Below are 17742 nucleotides of genomic sequence, written 5' to 3'. Positions count from 1 at the left end.
GAACTCCTTTTGATAGATGGGACGTATCTGTGTTCAGCATCTTGGGTGACGTGTGCCTATAAATAAATACTCACTCGACCTATTTATTTTAGAGGTTGGGAATCTGGATTTCAGACTTGAGAGGCGTTGTTGGAAACTGGGTCTCTTCTAAAAGTGTCAAGCAGGTTAGAAGGATTTGAAACTGTCTTTGAAACGAATTGATTAATTATTTTTACAATTTATCAGTTGACACCTAAAGAGCTTTATGTTGCCATTAGTTTAACTGATATGACTGCATATATTTTGGTTTTGCTAACTGTGTACTTTTTTTTTTTTTTTTTTTTTTTTTTTTTTTGCTTTTTAAGGCTGCACTCGCAGCATGTGGAGGTTCCCAGGCCAGGGGTCAAATCGGAGCTGTTGCTGTCCGCCTACACCACAGCCACAGCAACGCAGGATCCGAGCTGTGTCTTCGAACCACACCAGAGCTCGAGGCAACTCTGGATCCTTAACCCACTGAACAAGGCCGGGGATCAAATCCGAAACCTCATGGTTCCTAGTCAATTCATTTCCACTCCACCACGATGGAAACTCCTCTTTACTTTTTTTAAGGTTGTACTCCATTTATAGTTATCAAATATTGCCTAAAACTACCATTAAAAAACTAATTTCTTATCTGGGTCTCTTCTTCAGTCTTTTTTTTTTTTTTTTTTTTTTTGTCTTTTTGCCATTTCTTGGTCTGCTCCCAAGGCATATGGAGGCTAGGGCTCAAATCAGAGCTGCAGCTGCCAGCCTACGCCAGAGCCACAGCAACTCGGGATCCAAGCCACATCTGCGACCTACACCACAGCTCACAGCTCATGGCAACGCCAGATCCTTAACCCACTTAGCAAGGCCGGGGATCGAACCCGAAACCTCATGGTTCCTAGTCCGATATTAACCACTGAGCTATGACGGGAACTCCAAGGGTCTCTTCTTCAATCTAAAAACTAGTTCCAGGAAATCCTGCTGTGGCTCAGCGGGTTGAGAATCTGACTGTAGCAGCTTGGGTCACTGTGGAGGCATGAGTTTGATCCCGGGCCTGGTGCTCTGGGTTAAAGGGTCCAGTGTTGCCACAGCTGTGGCACAGGTGGCAGTTGTGGCTCAGATTTAATCCCTGGCCCAGGAGCTCCATATGCCGTGGGTGTGGCCTTAAAGAGGAAAAAAAAAATTTAAACCCTGAAAACCTAGTTCTTGGCTCCGGGTGCCCTAGTGGGACCAGCATTTTTGCTGCCATGTCACCTTGGGAAATGGCCCATTTCAGTCTTTTTGAGATGTTGCTGACATGCAGTCTTTGCAGCTTTCCTTCTTCCTGCCTTGCATCCCGACGTGGCTGGGTAGCCCAAGCAAGAGACCATATTGCTGAGCCGGAAGCCTGTTTGCAGACATGGCAGAGGGAGAAGAAAGAGAAATGGGGGAAGTGGTAGTGGTTTGGCTGCTGTTGCTGGAGCATGTGGAGTTGGCGGCACCCTAAGAGGCATTTGCATGGATCACCCCTTTAATCCTCATGTGAGCTCTCAGGTAGAGCTGTTGTTTCCATTTGACAGATGAGCAAACTGAGGCACAGAAAATGGAAAAGCAATTTTCCCAAGGGCACAGAGCCAACAGACAGATGTGTGTGTGTGTCTTTGTGTGTGCGTGTGCGTGTGTGTTCACACACTTCTGGGGTGTGGACTTTCATTGTTGGTCCCTGCCACCTGCTACTCCTTCAGTGCCCATTCCCTTGTGTGTGTAGCCGTGTGAATCGGGATCCTGCGTCAAAGGAGTCAGAGGCTCATTTGGCATCAGCACGTGGTCAGTCACGAGACATTGTCCTCCAGGGTCCCACTGTCCTTTCTGTTTCTTGTCCCCTGGTGCTCTTTTGGATTGTGCGTGTTTCTAAACACGGATGCCCACCCACTCTGGGGAATTCTGTGGTCGGCTCTGGAATGCCCATGGCCGTGGCAGAGAGGCAAGGGAGATGTCCCTCCTGGCCTCACTCCCAGGCATGTGGTTCTTGGTTAAAGAGAAAGTGGATTTTTTTTTTTTTTAACAGAAGAGCATTATAGTATGTCTGGTGGGAAGATACTGTTAATTCAAAGATAACTTGTGAAGTGAGGGGGTGAAACTTGGCTGTAACGTCCTGCTTAGCACTTTGATAAACCCCTTCCATGCCATGACACCTTGTCTGGTACCACCCTGTGGCCTCATTGGCCATCCCCCCAGGCCATCTGAGCTGGGGGGCAAGAGGGCACCCCTTTTCAATAGATGAGAAAACAGGCTCAGAGATGGGAGTTCATGCCCTGGGGGCCTTGGTCCAGTCCATTTTTCTCTTTGCCACCCCTGTTTAGTCAACATTTATTATTATGGGTTCACCTTTCTTACTTTGGGGTTCCAAAAGTAATATTCTATGTGAGTAAAATTGGGAGCAAAGTGATCAGAAACTTAATGTGCCTGCAGGTCCCACACTCCCTGCAGGGAGGGGCAGTTTGGGCTTCAGCTTGTGTTGAAATCCAGCTCTGCCACCTACTTGCTGTGTGATTTAGGACAAGATGCTTCACTGCCCAGAGCCTCAGTTTTCTTACCTACAAAATGGAGTGATTACATCTGCCTTTAGCATCGCCTGGAAGTAGATGAGAGGCAGGGAGTCCCTGCCTTGGAGCAGGTGTTCAGCTGCGGTTAGTTCTCCCCCCCTCCCCCGCATCCCACCCCATATCAGTGCTTCTCAAATTGGTCTCTAGGGGCTCACACAGGCAGAAGATAATAAGTTCTCACTGGAGTTGCCCTGGGCTGGCCCTAAACAGCTTTCAGACAGCCATGAAGCTGCAACTCTGTACAGATTTTGTATCCCTTAGTGATGTATCTGAATATAACTTAATTTTAAACAATGTTTTCAATGTTTCATTTATTTGGCCATGCCTGTGGCAGGCAAAAATTCCCAAGCCAGGTATCAAACCCAAGCCACAGTGGTGACAACTCTGAATCCTCAACCACTAGGCCATCAAGGAACTCCTGAAACGTTTAAATATTTCGAACATGCAAGCTTCAAATTGTCCTGGAGCTTTCTGCAGCTCCTGGCACAGCTCCCTCATACAACTAGAGGGTTGGCACGCTTCCCCACAGACCTGGGGTCTACACACCCAAGCCAGGGTTGGTGTTGGAGTCCAGGTCCTTGTCACATCTAGCAAGGGCTGGGCTTGTTCGTGGGCAGATGGTGAATGTTCTGGAGAAATCCCATTTCACCTCGTTTTAAAACCTTCCAGATGACATTGTAATTCTGTCAGATCGCTCACTCTTTCCATCCAAAGGAAATACGTTCCAAAGAAGTGTTTCCAGGCGGTTCTTCTCATTCAAGGGTTAACCAGATTCTTATTTTGCTTATCTTTGGAAATAAAACAATGTTTAAAACTATTCAGATCAGCAAGGCCATCTGGTGGGGAGTACGCAGCTGCTCCCCGTTCAATAGTACCCCCTCTAATTTATTCATTGTAGGGGGGCTGGTGTACATCTGCAAACTCATTATTTGCAGTTGGTTGTTTTTTTTTTTGTTTTTTTTTTTTGTTTTTTTTTTTGTCTTTTTGCTATTTCTTGGGCTGCTCCCGTGGCATATGGAGGTTCCCAGGCTAGGGGTCTAATTGGAGCTGTAGTCTCCGGCCTACGCCAGAGCCACAGCAACGTGGGATCTGAGCCGCGTCTGCAACCTACACCACAGCTCACGGCAACGCCGGATCGTTAACCCACTGAGCAAGTGGCAGGGACCGAACCCGCAACCTCATGGTTCCTAGTCGGATTCGTTAACCACTGCGCCACGATGGGAACTCCCTGCAGTTGGTTTTGAACATGAGTTCTCTGCTTCTAGGCAAGATCTCTCTCCTCTGCCCGTCCTGATTGACATCTGGCTTGGGCATCTCCTGCTGCTCGGCGGCCTTTTCACTCTTCCTGAAGTCACATCAAAGCAGGTGAGAGGGTTCTGAGGACCCATGTGAGGGGTGACAGACACCCTGCTCCTTTTGGTCCTGATACGTGGTCTCTTGCATTATACTCGGAGTCACTTCTTTGTTCATTGTCCTATTTGTGTTAAGGAAAATTGTTGGGAGGCAACTAGAATCCACCTGTCATCTTTGCAGTCCAGTTGTACAAAAGCTAAAATGACCTCTAGTCTAAAAATGTGTCACTTTCACCCTGCTGGTAGTTAAGGCTTGTCATTGCAGGAGTTTGAAGCCTTGAAAGCAGGCACCAAGAATAATAAGAATTGATCGCATACCTGGGTCCTGAGATCACTGGATGATGTGACAGTGTGTCATACTTTGAGAAGAAGAGAATGAGGGTCTAAGTGATGCCAGGTTTGCTTACGGTCACATGGCTGGTTAAGAGGGGTGGCAGGTGCTCTGCCCAGGCCTTTTGAGTCCAGACCCACTCTCTCTCCTGTACTCTAAGTCATAGAGGGGTGGAGGGGTGCAGCATTAAATATTAAATTCACCTGTCAAATGGGAGTATGCATTGTCTTTTCCTCATAGATTTTCACCATGTATAGGCAGACTAATCCATATAAATCCCAGCATGGTATCTGGACACCAGAAAGCCTTCACTAAATGCTAGCTCATGTCACTTTTCTTGCTGTTGTCACTAAATGGTAAGACCCCTTTTCTGGACTTCTTCCTTCACTCATTAATTTTAAATCTATTCAGTGAATGCCCGCCCCATTCTAGGCACGGTTGATACAGGAACTAGGCAAATCTAGTTCCTACACTGATTGGACTTCAGGGTTGAGCATCTCTGGATTCTGACCTTGCAGAGTTGATAGTCCAGCGGCACAGTCACCAAACTCCAGTCACACCTCTTTGCCCGGGAGACAGTGTGGGGCTGGGTGAAGGCTGACCTCGCTGTTCTTGAGCCGTATGTTCTGAGCAGGTTTCTCCCAGAGCTGGAGTCATCATGACAATGGGATGCAGGGAGAAGTCACAGGCTTTGCCAAACAGACTGGTGGTTGGGTTTTGTTCCTGCCACTGGCTGGCCATGGGACTCCAGATGTATTTTAACCCTGCTGTGCCTCCGTTTCCTGCATATAGCTTGAGGGTCACAGCGCTGACCTCAGGAGGGTTGCCATCAGGAAGGGACCTGGCATGGGGCTTAGCACATGGCAGGTGCTGGACCTACGTTTCTTGCCTTCTCTTTTCCCCATCTCTGGGGTCACTTAACACCCTGAACTGGGCCCATGATTTGAAATAGACATCCCAGTCTACACAAAGAATGATCTTTTTTTTTTTCCTTTTCTGCTTTATAGGGTAACACCTGCAGCATATGGAGGTTCCTAGGCTAGGGGCTGAATCAGAACAGCAGCTGCCAACCTGCTCTACAGCCATAGCAACGCCAGATCCGAGCCATGTCTGCGACCTACACCGCAGCTCAGGGCAACGTCAGGATCCTTAACTCACTGAGCGAGGCCAGGGATGGAACCGCATCTTCATGGATAGTAGTCGGGTTCGTTACTTCTGAGTCACGACGGGAATTCCTGATCATTCACTTCGAATTTCAAATGTCTTTAAACAGATTGCACTTTGCTTCCGTCACATGCTTTACATCACAGGACTGGCCTTGCTTCTTGCCGAGAGCCACGTAGGTGGGCGGGTTTGACAGCAAACTCTGAAAGCTCGTCTCAGGTTGGGAAGAACCATCATCATAGATGTACAGGCTTGAGTGGAAAAATCTAGGACCTACATCTAGCACCCATTGGAATTACCACTGGAAATAATGAAATGAGTGCTTAGAAATAGTATTTCCCTCCATTTGGTTTCAGAAAAAGAGCTGCGTCGGTTGTGCTCCTGAGACCCTTAGAATGTCTGCACGTTGCAGTCACTGGGTGATGGTGCAGCGTGAACACGCTGGCAGCGTCTTGCCCACCTGCCCCTGATCTTTCTGTGCATTTCAGAGAGAGGCATCTGGCTGGGTCTTGTCCATGCATCTGGGCATTAGACAACAAGCTGGAGCAGGTTACCTGCTGGGAGAGTGAGCTGTCCTGGAGGGTACTAGAAAGATCTGCCCTCCTGCCTTCAGCTGTCGGAGATCCTAGGGTCAGCAGGGCAGCCCTGCTTGGTGGGGTGTGTTTCCAGCCCTGGGAACCAGTGCTGGTGCTCCCAGCTCTGCAGATGCAGAGGGGCTGGTGGGCTCTGCGGCTGTCCTTGAAGTGGGACCTATAATGCTGTAGGTGGGTGCTTTTCTGGAGCCTCTGGAGCCTTTGTTCTGGAGTTAGATGGGATGTTCCATGGGCCTGGGTTGGGCACTTTTCCTAGCTGTAGCGTCAGCCAACACAGTGCCCTGCACACCACAGTCCTTAATAGACATGTGCAGACTGGTGTGGGCTGCTAGTAAGGGCAAACACTCTATGGGTTTGGGGGTTCATCATCCAGCTTCTTGGCCTAGCCTAAAGCAAAGGCTGTGCCAGCTTTTCAGTGCTCGCTGCAAAACTGCTGGCTTCTTAGCAACCCTGCAGGACATAATAGATGATGATAGTGGGTTTATACTGGGGAGGAGTTAATTTCAAATCGTACCCGCCTGGGTGTTAGGGCTGAAAGAGGCAGTTTCAGTCCCTTCTCCATAGTTTACATACAAGGTTCAGGCTCAGAGATGCAAGGACTTGTCTGGGGTTACCAGCCAGGTGAGTGTCAGGTCTGGATGGGGACCACGCTGGGGAATCTCAGCTCAGGGACCACACCCCGTAGCTCACAGCCTTGTTGGAGAGGTGCCACCTTTGTGGCTCTGAAGTTTCAGAGGGCCGCAGAAGCCACCAGCTCAGTCACAGAGTCCAGGCTTGTCCCTTTGATGACCAAGAACAAAAGGGTTGAGGCTGGGCTCCGGCCCCGCCGTCCTGGGTGTGGACCCGTCCCATCCTCTCGCCGTCTTAGCTTCCGTGTTTGTCAACCGACGGGTGGACCAGCCGCCCTCCTTCTGCACGTCCTCTCCTCCCCTTGCCCCATGCTTGGCGCCAGGCCAGCCCCTACCAACCTTGCCCCTGGTGCTGTCCCTGTTGCCCTTCATACCTCGAAGCTGGGGAGACGCGACCAGGTGATGAAGAGTCTGGGTTGAGATGGTTTAGGACTCGGTGCCCGGGGACTCAAGGCCAGCACTGTGTTGCCTCCCCTGTCACCTCCCCAGTGCGCCCTGGGGCTCCCTGTCCTGTATCTCTGAGTAAGACAGCAAATCTGCTCTTGAGGGAGCGATTCCTGAAGGGATGCTCTGGGATAAACTGCAGGACCGTCCAAGGCCAGGCCGGCGCAGCAGGGCAGAGGTTCAGGTGGGCAGGCGAAGCCTGGGATCAGGACCCTGGGTCTCTGGAATGAGCGGCGTGTCCTTGGGGAGGCATCGCGTTGGGCCCCGTTTCCTCATCTGCAAACGGCAGGCCTGGATGTGCAGCACCTGCAGGTCTGGTCCGCTGGAGCCTGCTCAGTGGCTGACCTGGGCCCCTCTGCCCACCACCATCTTCGAGGTGCTCCAGACTTTGCGTAGGGAGAGAGGCTTTGCGTGCGGCAGCAGTCCCCAGGGCTTCCCCGGTGGGTTTCCTTCTGCTGTCCCCCACCCCCCGCCGTCTATAAAGAGATGGCTCACTTAGCCCAGACCTTTAGCCCTTCGGGGATGGGCCTGTTTCTCAGAAGCTGACCCTTCCTGGTAAGAGTGAAGCAGTGATGGGGGATGATCATTCTGGCTGTTTGATCACCTCCCCGGATGCACCTGCCCAGGTCCCAGCCTCTCCCGGGCTCCCTACCCTGGTTATCAAGGCATCTAAATGATTTCTGTCAGCCCTACATTTTGGTTTGTTGGCTGGCCCACCACATGTGATCCCTGGGCCAGGGATCTAGCCGGTGCCACAGCAGTAAACAGAGCCACAGCAGTGACAATGCCAGATCCGTAACCCATCCAGCCACCAGGGTATTCCGTCCCTGCTTTTTTGTATCCCGTTTCTGCTCTAAAACTAGGCTGTTTGTCCCCTGTCTGTGTGTCTGCCTCCAGCTGCCACCTGCCCCTCCTTGCGCATTCCTTTGGATTAGTTGCAGGCAGGAAAATTGGACACCTATGCCTAGAGCTCCATAAACATGGAAAGCAGGTAGCCTGGACTGAAGGCCTGAGGGCCTCTCCCATAATAATACAGAGAATACATGCCATTTATGGAGGCTCGCTATGTGCCAGATGCAGGGTTAAAGCATTTTGTAAGTGTGGTCTCATTTCCTCGTCATACCCATGCTGAGAGAAGATAGTTTCATTCCCATTTTACAGATGAGGAAAATATAGTCACAGATGGTAAAGACTTGCCTGAGATGGTAAACCTGGCACAGACTGGCGTCGGATTCAAATGCAGCTCCGCCTCACTCCAAGGCCCAAGAGGCTTTATTTTGACAGCTCAGAGAACATTTTTTTTGCTACATCCCAACTTTCTACCAAGTTGCACATCCTTTGGTTCTCCAGGGCCAGATGCAAAGGAGGAGCCGGCTACATATCTGGAGATGTGATCTCAGAGAAAATGCCTGTTTCTTACGGCTGTATTTTATGTAACGAAATAATTGCCTAGAATGTATTTTCCATGCTGTAAAGCATGTGAAGGGGTCATCCCTAACAAATACAGAGTTGATGACGAACTTGATAATATAGAGTCAAATGTGCTCTAAAAATAATTTAAAAAAACTTGTAGCTCCAGGGGAGTGGCTAGAAGGGGCGATGCGACCCCTCGCCTGGGAACTTCCGTATGCTGCATGTGCAGTCCTAAAAAGCGAAAGAAAAGACAAAAACAAAACAAAACACCAAAAACCCCACCCGTGTTTCATACGACACACGTTTTAAGGGAGCCAGGAAGAGCCTGCAGGTCACAGTTTGAGAATCCCCGTTTCAGACGAGCACAGATGAGTCGCCTTAGTCGTGAGGAGAGGTGACATCTGTTAAGGAAACCACAAGAACAGGCTGTAGGAAGGGCTTGCTCAAGGAGAGGAAGCAAGGAAGAAATTAGAGTGACTCTAAAAATAGGCAAGGAGGAAGGTTCTTTATCAGGGAGCGGGGACTGTGGGGGGAGTCGTCCCATAGCTAAAACATAACAGCTGCCCGAGAATAAAAAACGTAACTTTGCCAGAGAATAACCCGGTATGGGACATTTGGGTAAGTTTGTCTTGATTTGGGAACAGCTGCCATCTGGGATTCCAGCATTATTTTGGCATATCTGCTTGTGGCTAGTGGTAGAATCGGAGCTACAGCTGCCAGCCTCTGTCACAGCCACAGCAATGTCAGATCCAAGCTACATTTGCAACCTATACCACAGCTCACATCAACGTCGAAGCCAGGGATTGAACCTGCATCCTCATGGATACTGGTTGGGTCTGTTACTGCTGGGCCACAGCAGGAACTCTTATTTTTTGGAGCTCTTAAATGTATACTTATTCTGGCTTAGCTCAGTTAAATCTTTTGTTTGTAATCTGTAGAAGAGTGTATCCGTTAGCTTTTATCCCATAACCAAAGCCCCCAAAACTCAGTGACTTAAAAGCACCAACCCTTTATGGCTGGGGGTGAGCAGGGTATTGGCTGCTCTGGGTTGGGCTCCGCCAGGTGGCTCTGGTCCCTGTGTCTTCTGCCCCCTCAGGGTCCAGCCACCACGTTCTCCCCACAGCAATGATAAAGGTATAGAGGACAGGTGAATGCAGGCGACCTGCCATAAGGCCTGGGCTTGGCACTGGCACACTGTCACTGCTGCCTCATTCCGTTGGCCAAAGCAGTTTCCAAACTCAAGCCAAAGGGCAGAGAAATGCGTTCCATTCCTTTGCTTGGAGGACCTGCAAAGTCATTTGTGTGGTGAAGGGTGTGAATATAGGAGGGGATGAGAAATTGGAACCAAAATGCAATCTGCCATGAATAATAATAAACCGCTACTTACCAAGTGCTTACTGCGGGCCGGGACTATGGGTACATAATAGTAGCTAACATTGTTTAGCCCTTACTATGGGCCAGACCCTCTTCTACACACTTGACACGAATTGGTTCACTTGATTCTCCCAGCAACACTGTGATATAGACCCTAACATTACCCCCAGTTTACATCCAGGGAAATAGTGAGGTTCCCGTTGTGGCTCTGTGGTAACGAACCCGACTGGCATCTATGAAGACGCAGGTTCCATCCCTGGCCCCCCATTCAGTAGGTTAAGGATCCAGTGCTGCTGTGAGCTGTGGTGTAGGTGGCAGACACAGCTGGGATCTGGCGTTGCTGTGGCTGTGGTGGAGGCCAGCGGCTACAGGTCCGATTCCACCCCTAGCCTGGGAACATCCATGTGCCCCAGGAGTGGACCTCGAATGAACGAACAAACCAAAAAGCAAGGACACATCCAAGGAGGAGAGAGGTTTGGCAATTTGCTCAGGGTCAAGGCCAGATCACTCCCCTCCAGCACCCAGGCTCCAGCACTACATGTGACCTGTTACCATCAAAGACGGTGCAAGTCACTTGAGTGGCTTGTCTGAAGTCACCAAGTAGACACGACTCTGGCATCCTGGCCCAGGGCGACTGGCTGTAGTCGTCCTTCTGTGCTCTGGGCCAATGAGGGTTCATTGAGGAATGTAGCTTTGCTCTGTTTACTGAGCGTGATGTGATCAAAAGCATGAGATCCAGGTGTGAGACTGAAACCCATCATCTGTTGTTTGTACAGGACGCTCCAGTCTTGTTCGCTTTCTTCTGGGTCTCAGCAACAAACCTAGGCTATCTTTGAGCTAAATGTGAAAAACCTTCCTTTTGCCACTTGTTGATTAATATTCGTCAAAAAATGTATTTCCAAACGCATAGCCCGAAGAGAAATGTCAGCCATTAGACATACTAATCAGTGAAGGTTTTGTGTTTTAGTAAAGGTTAATTAAGACCCATCAATTTCTTTTTCCTTGGAAACATTAAAGTAAAATAATGTAATTGGCTATTTTTCCTTCTCTACTCCCAGGGGGCAGATGTAAATGGTCTACCGAAACGAAGCTATTTATTTAAATCCACCCAGATTCCTTTTGAAGTTTTGTATATCTTTCTTCTGCTGTATCAGCTTATAGCTACAATAATTTAATAAGTTTTTCCTGGGGTGAAATTGGATGCCCTTTATCGATCTTACACTGAGGGGGCATTCAATTACTTAATCTGAAGTGCTCTATCTGGGTCTCTCGATTACAATTTTGTTATAAATGGCTTGCTAATGATGCTTGGGGTACATAGGTTAATAGGGGCCATGCTAGCCAGGGCTGGAATTGAACACTTTCTATTTTGGGACCAGTTATTTGATCCCTTACTGCGGTACCAGGTTCCCCACTACTAGAGCTGCATCCACGGGGCACAGCACTGAGCCCAGGCTGGGGAGCACTCTCACTGAAATGTAGCCCGTGCCAAGGGCCCTGTCTAATCTGAGGCCACTGGCACCAAAGTGTTGGACATTCCAGACAGGCTAAGGCAGCGGCCACGCATTGCTTGTTTCTTAAGCAAGAATAACCTGAGTGTTAGGTTTCTGAATGATTGTTCGTGGGGTAATTTGTGGCACATGGAAAAGGCCAGTCCAGGAACAAAGCGGCCATCTGTCTTTCTTTCCATCCTGTCACTTGAATTTGGTTGTTCTTCATCGAGTTATGTTAGTTCATAGTTATATGTCATGATCCTTTGGACAGAATACACAGTGTGCACCCCTCTTTACGCTGCAGCAAACCCCAGCCCTGACCCGGCCCTCCAGGCGAGTCTGTCCCCCTCTCCCCCGTTCTCCCATCTACCCTCACCCTCCGCCTGCCCCGTGGCCCAGGGTCTGCCCTCCTGGTGGTCCCTGGGAGCTCTGATCTCTAACTTGTCTTCTTCACAGGGGCTTGGCTTCCCTGCGCCCCATGTGGCTTCCGTCTCATCATCCAGATGTCCCTTCCTAAATTAGGTCTTCTCCGGCCATCCTCTCTACCCTGCCTCCCCTTCCGCCAAGGAAGCAGTTCTCGCCTGGGAGTGGAGGCTAAGGATGCTGCTAACCATCCTCCAGGCATGGAACAGCCCCGACCGCAGAGAGTGATCTGGCCCCGGTGCAGCCTTGAGAGCCCCTGTTCTATCGAGTTCATTGTCTTCTCCCTTTGTCTTTCCTCCTGGCTTCTGTCGGCATCCAAGAGGATGTTACTCATTTGTGGCTTTTTTATTGTCTGTCGCCCTGCCGCCCTTTCTGGTCGAATGAATATAAGCTCTGGGTGAGGAGAAGGCCTCCCTGCCATGGTCACTCCTGCACCCCTGCCGCCCAGTCAGAGGGGGTGGTCTGGCAGCTTCGAAGTCCCAGGCCCTGTACTTAAAGGGCTCGTGGCAATGTACTCACTTGGTCATGGGACCATTATTTATTTATTTGTTTGTTTATTTTATTTTATTTTTTTTTTTTGTCTTTTAAGGGCCACACCTGCGGCACATGGAGGTTCCCAGGCTAGGGGTCCAATCAGAGCTGCAACTGCCGGCCCACACCACAGCCACAGCAACGTGGGATCTGAGCTGCGTCTGTGACCCACACCACAGCTCACGGCAACGCCAGATCCTTAACCCACTGCGAGGCCAGGGATCGAACTCACAACCTCATGGTTCCTAGTCGGATTTGTTAACTACTGAGCCACGATGGGAACTCCGGGATCATTATTTTTAATCAAGTATTTGACAGACTGGCCATATGTTCTGGTAAAACTTGTAAATGTAAGAGAGTTTTATGTTTTTTCTCAAAAAGAGCTCCTTCCCCACAAGGGGTAGTGGTTCCCACACCAATAGAATCTCCGACTCTCCGGATGCCAGCTGGGGGTCCTATAATTCAGGTGAATTCTGGTAGTAACCCCTGGAATTAGCAGACCACATGGTTAAGAGCTGCATCTTCTGAGACTGCACCCCGTTCAGGAGCCACTCACAGGTCTTGGGTTCCCTGGCTACTCACACTTCTGTCCTAATGGGCTGCAAATTCCGAAGTTCCTACAACCCCGCCTCAGGTTCCACATATGGAAGTTCCCAGGCCAGGGATCAGATTCCAGACACAGTTGTGACCAGGATCATTAACCCACGGTGCCAGGCTGGGGATTGAACCTGCATCCTGGCACAGCAGAGACGCTGCTGATCTGTTGCGCCACAGTGGAAACTCCCCGAGTGTTTATTTTAAGGCTCTGAAGGCATCTAGAATTGTCTCCCCAGTCCTCTGCTCCCCGTCTTGTGTTTAAGAAGGGAGCTGTGGAGGCGGAGGTCTGGCTGGAGGGTGCGGCCTGCCCAGGGGACAGATGCTCCAGCTGACCGTGTCCCAGGGCTGCTCTGTGGAGACTGTCGGTGTCCCCCCCGCCACTCCTGTTTATTTATTTATTACTTGTAATAGGAAACCTTTGTTCTTGTTGAAGAATGTTTTGCCCATTCTGTTGGGTCCAGATTTTGTACATTCTTGCCTTGGAGCTTCAAAGACCATGTTTGGGGAAAAATCTAATTAGGTCTTCTGCAGCCAGAGGGACCGAAGAGTGCGAACTGGCTCCCTGTTGGGATCCTGGTTGGAGTCTCATGTTAACCCCGCTTGGCCTTGTCTTTGACGTTTTCTTGGCTGAGCGATGGGCTTTTTCAAGCAGGGAGCATGCCCTTTTGTTTCCTTGGTTTGGGAGGATTGTTTGTACCAAGGGATGAGTCCGGGGTGGTTGAGCATGTAGGAGGCGGAGGGTTGGGCCTTGAGGCTCCCGGCACTTCGCCCAGCTGCTGGTGGGGATGGGGGGGGGTGGCGAGCCCGAGGTGCTGGCCTGGTTCTAGGGAGTTTGCTCCCACAGCCCCCACCCCTCTGCGTGTCTTAGAACTGCTCTGGCCCTATCTCAGTCTCTACTGACTAGCATTCCTCAAACTGCTTCCTGGGGATATGAGTGAGAACTCCGTGGCTGATGATGTTTTGGAAATGTTGTGTATTTGCTTCTGCTCCTATGGATGCGCACTGAGAAGTCCTGCTAGAAAGAAGTCTGTGTCATTTGGGCATCTCACCTTTTCTCCAGGTAACTGAAGGACTTGAAGACCTATCAACCCCATGCAGGATATTTTTCTGGAAGATGTTTTAGGAAACTGCTTGGCTATTGCTTGGTCATTGTGTTTTGATAAAACCTGGGCCTTTCGGTTCAAGGGAAGGGACTGTTTCTGCTGGTGAGTTCTGGTACTTCAACCCAATACAAGGGGGCTCCATGCAGGGTTAGGTAATACCTCCTTCTCCAGGGACCGTAAGGATTCTTGGAGGCGGGGTGTGCAGACTTGGGGTGAACCTGCCACCCTTGGGTAATTCTCAGGCACTAAGGAAAAATAATGTGATGGGAGCTCCCACCTTTGATTCTACTTCAGCTGTTCTTGGCATTCACTGATGATTTAAAAAAACATAATCATGATAGTCATTGATGATGCTATTATAACTCATGCTATCTACCTCTTATGAGATGCTAAAGGTGTAGAGGCGTTACGCAAACTCTTCACATGCACTAATTAATTTAGCACTTGTTACACACGTAAAAGAGTTACTTTTATCCTAATTTTACTGATGAGGAAAGCAGAGCTCAGAGAGGTTATCACACAGCTGGCTGGGTTAGCATTGCTGGAAACTAAGTAGGTCTCCTTTTTGGCTCTTTTTACATCTATAAAGAGTGTCATTTGGGCAACGATACATTTTACAACCACAGATTTCTAGTAATGGATTTTTAAGAATCATGTTTTCCCCAGGATGATGAATGTGTAAAATTGTGTGAGGGTCTGAAGCGTTCCTTTAGTCAGGGGAATACTGCACGTTGGGTTTAATTGCTTAATAACTTAAAATCAATTTTTTATATGATACAGTCCACTGAAGGAGAGAATCATTTCAGTGTTTCTAAATTTTCATTAACTTTTGCATCCTAAACTGGTCATAAATGTTAGCTCTAGGTGAAGACACTAGTGGTGCTACTGGGAGAGAAAAAAACATTTTCTCCGCCTGCTCCCATCCTGGCCGTCCTCCTTCTTGGCTTTTTTGTTGACTTAAACGTACTGACATTTCCAGTTCATCCCTTAAATTCTTAGTCATGACTCCAAGAATCTGAGAGTGACTGCAAGTTCTGGAATTGGGGGATCCAGTCACTTAGATGAGTCAAGGCTGAGGCATTAGAGTCTGTGAGTTGTGCAAACCAGGAGGGGTTGGACATGGTGCTGGTGGTACTGGTATTGGGGCCACATTTGGTGGCAGAGACTGAATTCCAAAGCCAGACCTGAAACCTCTCCCTTTAACCTATGATTCTCTGTAACTTGCTTTGTGACCCAACCGGCTTGGCTGAAACTTAGACGTGGAAAAGGAGCGTGTGAACCTCTCTCCTTGGAAGATGATCCCAGGGTTATCCTTATCACCGCATAATGTAATAAATCCTCTTTTTGCTGCTTAGGTAATCTGACGTCTTGAGGGTTTTGTTCCCCATGAAGAGGAAACATTTCAAAGGAGCACAGGAGGTAAAAGACGGAATCTTCACGGGCTCCGCGTGGATGGCAGGCCAACCCCTCCCCCACTGAGGCCATGACGTCTCCTAATCCCTTGGGGCTTTGCATGCGCTCCAGCAAGAACTCTTCCACGTCGTTCTGTGCCATGGGAAAGACCTGAAGGACAGGAAGACTTGCTCCCGATCTTGTGGCTTTTGCAGAACATGCCAGTTAGAGATCATTCATGGTGTCTCGCGGAGCCAGACCAAAGAACGTGCTTCCTCATTCTCTGGTGTTTTGGCCTGTGCTCGTTTTTACATTTATTTGTGCTGCTTGTGCCGTTCGACCGCCTTACATGATCAGGAGACGTCCTTCAAGTTCCAGCACCACGTGCGGGCCTCCGACTCCTCGGGGCTCGTCCATGGCTCTGGGGGCCGGCAGTTCAAGGGCATTACCATGAGGCACTGCATTAACTGCTGCATACAGTTGTCGCCTGACGACACGCACGCGCAGCAGGTGAACTGCCGAGGAGGCCCCCATCACAGTCGCCAGGAGTGCCCCGCGTGCAAAGGAGAAAACACAATTGTGTTTCGAGTGGACGGAAAGCAGATGAACTTGCTTGCGGTTCTCGAAGTGAGGGCCGAAGGGAACGAGAGCTGGGGTGGGTTTCTGCGCTTCAAGAAGGGGAAGCGATGCAGCCTTGTTTTTGGATTGGTAATAATGACATTGGTGCTGGCTTCTTACATCCTTTCTGGGGTCCACCAAGAGCTGATCTCATCGCCTTTCCATTACGGAGCCTTCCCCAGCAATCCCGGCTCGACGGATGGCGAAAATCTGAGTGATACTAAAGAGCCTCATCACCCACCCTCTGTCAATAATATTTCATATGTGAAGGACTATCCAAGCATTAAATTAATTATCAACAGCATCACCGCCAGGATTGAGTTCACGACCAGGCAGCTCCCAGACAGAGAAGATCTCAAGAAGCAGGAATTGCACGTGAGTAGCTTGCTGCTTATCTCCACTGACCCATTTTAAAAAGTGGATGCTCCCTTTCCTTTCAGCACCTTTGGGAACACAGGCAGAAAATGACCAAAAATGTCTCAAGTGTACCAATGGTAATTTGACAGCCGTATGGATCCGAGGTCACTGGGAGTGCTGTGTTTACACTGTTAACCCTAGCAAGGGAATTCGGTACTGAATGGTGCAGCTGGAAATGTTGAAGGGTGCTCCTTCTCATAATTCCTTTCTGGGACTTCTTGCTTGAAATGTGGTCCCGGGAGTTCCCTGGTGGCTCAGCAGTTTAAGGATCTGGCATTGTCACTGCTGTGGCTCTGGTTACAGCTGTGGCTCGGGTTCGATCCCTGGCCTGGGAACTTCTGCATGCTGCAGGTGTGGCGAGAAAAAAAAAAAAAAAAGAAAAGAAAGAAAGAAAAAGCAAGCGAGCAGTGAAGAAGAAAGAAAGGAATGTGGTCCTGGCTGTAAAGTCGCTTTTTTAGATCTCTGGCATCCTGTTTCTCATCTGTCCTAATCACTCTGTTTGTCTCTCACGGCCATTTAAATACACAACTTAGAAGTTCCGGCTGTTTGACTGAATTAGATTGCTCTGTGTGCATAGGTGTGTGCGGGCAAGAGAATTCATGGTAGACTGGGTTTTGTCTTCACTTTATCTTCATTCTCTCCAAATTTTATTTTTACTCGTGGGTTAAGGAAAAGCACGGTCATTGGCCGTTTACTGCGTTTTGCTTGACGTTAGTATTTCTTTCGTCACCCTCCAATGATACTTCCAACGCGCCCCTGTAACAAGTCTCGGGGCAGCTCCCGCTGTGGCGAGAGCGTGTTGATGCTCATGTTTTCCCCTCGCTGTGCATCTTTCCCGCTGCAGATGTTCTCAGTCATCCCCGGTAAATTTCTGCCCAATTGTAAGAGCCCCTGCTGGTACGAGGCGTTCGCGGGGAGGAACACCACCGACCCCTACCGGACCAACTCCTACGCGCTCTACTCCAAGCGCTTCCGCTCCACCTTCGACACCCTGCGCAAGGCCTTCTGGGGCCACCTGTCCCACGCGCACGGCAAGCACTTCCGCCTGCGCTGCCTGCCGCACTTCTACATCATCGGGCAGCCCAAGTGCGGCACCACCGACCTCTACGACCGCCTGCGGCTGCACCCGGAAGTGAAGTTCTCCGCCATCAAAGAGCCGCACTGGTGGACCCGGAAGCGCTTCGGTGAGTGCGCGCGCGTGCGTGCGCGCACCACGTGGCCAGCGGGCGCGGAGGGGCCTCTGCCCGCACCTCGTGCGCCTGACGTCTTCATTCAGCAGC

General features: G+C 49.8%; 1 protein-coding gene across 18 annotated transcripts in view; it reads left to right on the top strand.

Moving 5' to 3' along the window:
* The window catches only part of CHST15 (carbohydrate sulfotransferase 15), an 84613-nt gene that overhangs the window by 32168 nt on the left and 34703 nt on the right, over nucleotides 1-17742 (top strand). For 14 of the 18 annotated variants that reach the window (XM_005671541.3, XM_005671536.3, XM_005671535.3 and 11 more), the window contains 2 exons: nucleotides 15391-16420; nucleotides 17307-17646. In XM_005671541.3, coding sequence (XP_005671598.1) covers nucleotides 15878-16420; nucleotides 17307-17646 — 883 coding nt within the window. In that variant the 5' untranslated portion in view covers nucleotides 15391-15877. The other 4 variants (XM_021073612.1, XM_005671540.3, XM_005671543.3 and 1 more) reach the window with 4 other exon arrangements.

The sequence above is a fragment of the Sus scrofa genome, chromosome 14 (assembly GCF_000003025.6).
Source record: "Sus scrofa isolate TJ Tabasco breed Duroc chromosome 14, Sscrofa11.1, whole genome shotgun sequence".
NCBI classification, from domain to species: Eukaryota; Metazoa; Chordata; class Mammalia; order Artiodactyla; family Suidae; genus Sus; species Sus scrofa.
The sequence above is the reverse complement of the archived record's forward strand: the minus strand, read 5'-3'. Positions and strand labels throughout refer to the sequence as shown.